Consider the following 5,807-nt stretch of genomic DNA (forward strand, 5'->3'; position numbering starts at 1 on the left):
CCGGAGCCCGCTTCACTCACACAGCAGCGTTTGAGGAGCCTCATAGGAATCAGTGGCGTGAAGCCTCCAAGAAGCTGCGTTCGTCCTGCCCCTCGTGTCCCTTAAACAAGCTGAGGTTTCTTCCACAGAATGAAATGCAACGTAGGGAATGTGTGCGACGATAAGGGGCAACAGAGTAATCTGATATATCCATATCTGTAGTGGCTCGAGTGGATAAGGCTGCAGGCTGGAAGACCTTGGCTGACAATGGCAGACTCCCAGCAGCCCCTGAACCTGCTCAGGACGCTCCAGCTGGACGGGACACAATGGGATTCCTGGATTTGGAGCATTTATAAAAATGCTCCACCCCAGGTCACTGCCTGGTGTCACCCTGCGACCTCTCCTTTGTTTTTCAGGGTTTGGGGAGTCTGGACAGTCTCTGTTGAGTGGAAGGTGATAAATGTCCCAGTTCTTAAGCAGACTTAAGGAAGAAGACCCTGCATCCTACAAGCCTGTTAGTCCCACTTCAGTGCCTGTTTAAATGCTGGAGGTTGTTTAGGGAGTTGCTGAAAACCCTTGAGACACAAGGCAGGCAGCAGTCACGGCCCGGGTGGGCTCACAGGGGAAGGTCCTGCTCCGTGTGCTTCATTCCCATTTGGAGAGGCTCAGGCACCGACTGCCCAGAGCCACAGAACGGCTCAGCTGGAAGGGCCCACAGGGGCTCACGTGGTGCCAGCTGCCTGCTGAGGCAGGGCCAGCCCAGGGCACAGGGCTGTGCCAGACAGCTCTGAAACATCTCCAGGAACAGACACTCCACTCCCTCTCTGGGCAGCCTGTGCCAGTGTACAAGGAAGGTTTTTATGTTCATTTGAGAGTTGCTGGGCTCAGTCCCTGCCTGTGGCTCTGGTGCCATTGCTGGCCCTGGAGCAGAGCCTGGGCCCTGCTCTGAGCCCTCCCTACACCCAGAGCTGAGGGTCCCTCTCAGCTGGGGCTCCTCTCCAGGCTGAGCAGCTCCCTCAGCCTTTCCCCACAAGGAGATGCTCCAGGCCCTTGAGCATCCTCAGAGCCCCCACCAGGCCTGCTCCGGGAGCTCCATGTCCCTCCTGTCCTGACACAGCATTCCAGCTGTGCCTCACAGGCTGGGCCCAGGGCCAGGATCCCCTCCCTCACCCCACCAGGACCCCCTTGGCCCCTGGGCTGGTCAGGAGCAGTCAGTGCCACTCTCTTCTCCACAGAGCTGCAGCCCAGCCTGGTGCCTGGGGTTGTTCCTCCCCAGCTGCAGGAGCCTGTGCTGGATTCCAGAAGGTTCCTCTGCCCCTGCTGAGGTCCCTCTGAAGGGCACACAACTCTCTGAGGTGTCAGCCCCTCCTCCCAGCTCCTGTCAGCCATCTTTGGGAAGGCAGGAGATGGGGTGGGTTGGGGCTTTAGCAAAGCTTTGGTACCATCTCCAGCACTCTCTTGGATAAGCTGTGCCACACACAGCTCCAGCCTTTGCATGGGTGAGAGGCAGTGCCAGGTCAAGCTCAAAAGATTACAGCAAATGGGGTCACATCAGGAATGGCCCCAAATGGCTTTCCCTGTATCCAGGCTGGTTTTTCCAGAATTTCCAGTGATGCTGGGGAAGGGGCTGGGACATCCAGATGGGGAGGAAGATCCAAAAATCCCAAAATCCCACGATTTGGGTGGCTGGATATGGCAGCAAAGCTGGGATGAGGCTGGAATGAAAGGAGACCCCTCCAAATCCAGGGAAAAGGGGGAGAAAAGCCCATTATTCCCATGGAACTGGATTTCCAGGGCAGGGGAAAAGGACAATCACCAGTGGGATTACACAGGGCTCTGTCTGAGGGCTGCTGCTCTTGAATGCTTTTATAAATGCTCCAAATCCAGGAATTTACCATACCTTAAGCAGGTTTGCCAACAACAGTGACCTGAAGGGGCTGTGGAGCCCCAGAGAGCCCTCACAGGGAGCTGGGCAGTCACAGCCTGGGTGAGATTCAACAGCAGCACTGCTGGGCTCTGCACCTGGACAGGGCTGGACACAATCAGGGGGATGAGAGGCTGGAGAGCAGCCCAGCAGACACCTGGGGGCTGACAGCAACCTCAGCAGGAGCCAGCAGTGCCAGCCAGAGAGCCAACTCTGCCCTGGGTACAGCTGAGGGAGGGGACTGTCCTGCTCTGCTCTGGGGCTGGAGCTCAGTGTTCCCACTAACGGGGCTGGGAGCAAAACTGCAGAGAACAGGTCCAAAGAGAGAACATGGAGCAAAACTATGGAGAGAACAGGTCCAAAGAGAGAACAAGTCAAAAGAGAGAACATGGAGCAAAACTATGGAGAGAACAGGTCAAAAGCCATTTCCCATCCCATAAAATTTTTAACCATCTTGCATTTTCGAATGCTCTGTGTTTGTTTGGCTGACAGCAGCAGCTCAGACCTAACTCCTTAGATGGCAATCCAGGGAGAGGCCCCAGGAGCAGAAAGCAGGGTCTGACACAGGGTTGGCATCCCCCAAGAGGATGGGCAAGGCTCTTCCAGTGGTGCCCAGCAACAGGAGGAGGAACAGCCAGAAAGTGAAGCACAAGAAGTCCCCCCTCAAGGTGAGGAAGAATTTCTTTACACTGAGGGTGGTAAAGCACAGGAGCAAGTGCCCAGGGAGGGTGTGGAGTTTCCTGCTCTGGAGACATTGCAAACCCAACTGGACACATTCCTGTGATGGCTGCTCCACGTGACCCTGCTCTGACAGGGAACTGAGGTCTTTTCCAACCCCAGAGGAGGAGGTCTGAGACCCCAGAGGTCTTTTCCAACCCCAACTATTCTGGGATTTTGTGATTCCTGCAGGAGCACAGACCCTGCTGTTTCTGCTGCCATGAGTGTGTGGTGCTGCAGCAGCAGCCTGGCTCCACTGAACACCACCTCAGCCAGGCTTCTGCTTCAGTGGGAAGCACAAGAGCCCTGCACAGGGCACAGACAAGGGCACCTCTGCTGCCTTCACCCCTCCAGCTCTGACACACAACTGCTGCACCCAAAACCTCCCCTCCACGCTGCTGCCCAGGCTATTTCTGACAAGCACCTGCAGCCTCCTGCCTTCAAGGGCCCCAAGAGGAACAACAGACAGCTTCTACATTTATTATTACAGTTGAACACAGCCTTGGACAGAGGAGAAGCAGCAGAAACCAACATGCAAAGCAATTAAAAGTCCCCAGGGGCTCGAGGAGCACCAGGCACAGCTCAGCTCCTGTACCTGCTCCCAGCAGGGTCTCTGGGGGCCCCTTCCCTGCAGCTGCTGCTCCATCGTGCCCCAGAGCAGGACGAGGTCATGGCAGACACCAAACCTACACACACAGAGAGGAGAGGACGGGCTGGGATTGTGTCTCAGTGAGTCAGGTCTGTATCTGACTGGAGTTCAGTGCACTTTGAACCAGGAGGCATCTTCCATCTTGTCTGTGCAGACAGGGAGAAGAGGGATCCTTCAGGAGGAGTCAATGGCAGGAGATGAAGCTCAGCTATTTGGGCAGAGTTTTCCTGTGTCAGAGCTGGCAGCTCTTGGTGCCAGCAGCTCTTCTCAATGCATCTGTTAAACAACCAACGTGGCCTTCCTCCCACCTTGGTCTTCACCAGTGCCTTCTCCTGCAGCCCTGCTGCAGCCAGACTCCAGGTTCAGCCAAGTGGACAAGTTCCAGGAACAAATGGGATCTGTCAGGTATTTAGAGCTGGACACAGGTGCTTGGAGAAGGCCCCAAGGCAGGAGGAGCCTTGGCTGAGGCAGCTGGACAGCCCCACTCACTGGGGGAGAGCTCCCACCCCTGCCCTGCTCAGCCCCACACCCTGGGGCCAGCAGGGGTGGGGGTGACCTCACTCTGCTCCCCCAGAGCTGCCCTCATTCCCCAGCACCTACAAAGCTGAGCACCCAGAGGGACAGGTCAAACTCATCCTGCACACAGGAGAGCCCTGGGGATCTTGTTCCCTTGGTTTAACTGTGTCCCTGTTCCATGGCAGGGCTCAGTGTCACTGTCCCTGTCTTTTTGCTCTGGTGAGGCTGCACAGGGAGCTCAGGCACAGCACAGCTCTGAGGAGCTGGGTGGCCCAGGGACAGCCCACAGGTGGTGTCCAGTCCGTTACAAACTGGTTTCCAGATACCCTCCCAGCAGGAAAGCTCCACTGCAAGCTCTCAGGGGGACAAGGAAGATCTTGGCAATTGCCAGAGCTCAGTGCCAGGACTCCACAGCCTCTGCACAAGAGAGAGCTAAATACTCCCCTAAATCTGAGCCCCAGATCCACAAACCCTTCCCTGCCTCCCTCTCCCCCTTCTGTTCCTGTGGCTGCCCCAGTGCTGCTGCCTCACATCAGTGACCAGGGAGGGACAGTCTGGTGTCAGGCTGGGTCAGGGCCATGCAGCCCCAGAGAACCAGAGCAGACCTGAAGGAGCTGCCTCCCACTCCACAGCCCAGGAAGCAGAGCCTGAGGAATTGTGTGTTTAGCAGCATTTGGAGAATCTTCCTTCCATGGACTCATTTATCACATCTGAAACTGGGTGAGCTTCTGCCAGCCCAGCACCCAGGGCTCCCACCAAGGGAGAGAGAATTGTCCCATCCTTCATTCCTCGTCTTGAAATGAACTCCAAACTGAGAATTTGCTCCCTTATCCTACAGCAGCCCAATTTTTTAAGAGCCTTTGGTGAACAGCCTTATAGAAAAGCAGGTAAATTGTCAAGCCCATCACCTTGTGACCAGCACCTCTCCCAGCAGCAAGGAAAACGCATTCTCCTGCTCCAGGCAGGGATGAGAACACCCAGGAATGGGCCAAGAGCCCAAGTTTTGCTACAATTAATCAGCTTGAGCTACTTGGGATTTAAGATGCTGCAGCAAACAGAGCAACAATACCAACTACTTACTAGAGCAGAGAGAGAAAAAAAGAAAGAGCTGCCCTTGGCAGGAGCTGAACCCGAGTTCCACACACAGCCCAGCTCCCAGGATCCACAGGCAGAAGAGGAATCCCACAGAGGATCTGCAGCCAGCCCAGCAGCTGCCAGGAGATGGATGGAAATGTGCTGTGTCCCAGCAGGAGCATGAACTCCCCTGGGCCTGCTGCTCACTCGTAGATCCAGCGTGCAGCTGTGTCCTCCCAGCACGGCAGCTCCTCGGGCCGGAACCACAGCGAGATCTCCTGCTGGGCACTCTCCACCGAGTCACTGCCATGGATCACGTTCCTGTGGGCAAGGAGAAAGCTCTCACCAAGCTGGGACAGGTGGGAGAGGGATGCTGCAGCCTGCAAAATTCCCCCTTGACCAATTTCATTAAACCAGTGGAGCCAGTCCTGTCCCACACCACTCATCCTTCCAGCAGTGGAGCTCCCAGCACTCCCCGCTCCTGTGCTGAGGAACCTTTTGTTTGCTACAGGAGGAGCTGCAAGGGGCTGTAGCTCTGAGATGTGCATTTTTTATGTCAGTGATTCCAGCTGTGCCTTCAGATTTTCCCCCTTCCATCAAAGCAGGTTTGGTGTCAGACACCAGGAAACAGATCTAAGGCAGGATGGTTCAGTAAGAGCTGTGTGTACCACGAGCCAGGCTGGGCCCACCCAAGGTCACCACCCATGGATATTCACCTGCTCCCATGAAAGGACTGAGTGGGAGCCTCCCTTCCTCTTCACAGCCTGACAGTCCTGATTAGCAGAGGAAAACAGGCAAAGCCCACCTGCTTTCAACAGAGCACTCAGGAGGAAGGAAAGACACAACCCAGGCTCTTCCTCCTATTAAAGCCAACCCTGGCAAGCAGAGCTCAGCTCTGGTCTGAGCACATAAGGGAGAACTTCTGCTCTGGGAATGCAGACTCATTCC

The 5,807-nt window shown here is 55.9% G+C and overlaps 1 protein-coding gene across 1 annotated transcript in view; it reads right to left on the reverse strand.

Annotated features, from left to right (window-relative positions):
* Positions 1 to 3,083: 3,083 nt before the first annotated feature.
* Positions 3,084 to 5,807, reverse strand: part of LOC102039087 (nucleoside diphosphate kinase 3-like) — a 4,443-nt gene continuing 1,719 nt past the window's right edge. The window contains exon 4 of the mRNA XM_031060445.1: positions 3,084 to 5,180. Coding sequence (XP_030916305.1) covers positions 5,063 to 5,180 — 118 coding nt within the window. The 3' untranslated portion in view covers positions 3,084 to 5,062. The remainder of the gene's footprint in view (positions 5,181 to 5,807) is intronic.

This window comes from Geospiza fortis, unplaced genomic scaffold (genome assembly GCF_000277835.1).
Source record: "Geospiza fortis unplaced genomic scaffold, GeoFor_1.0 scaffold114, whole genome shotgun sequence".
Lineage (NCBI taxonomy): Eukaryota > Metazoa > Chordata > Aves > Passeriformes > Thraupidae > Geospiza > Geospiza fortis.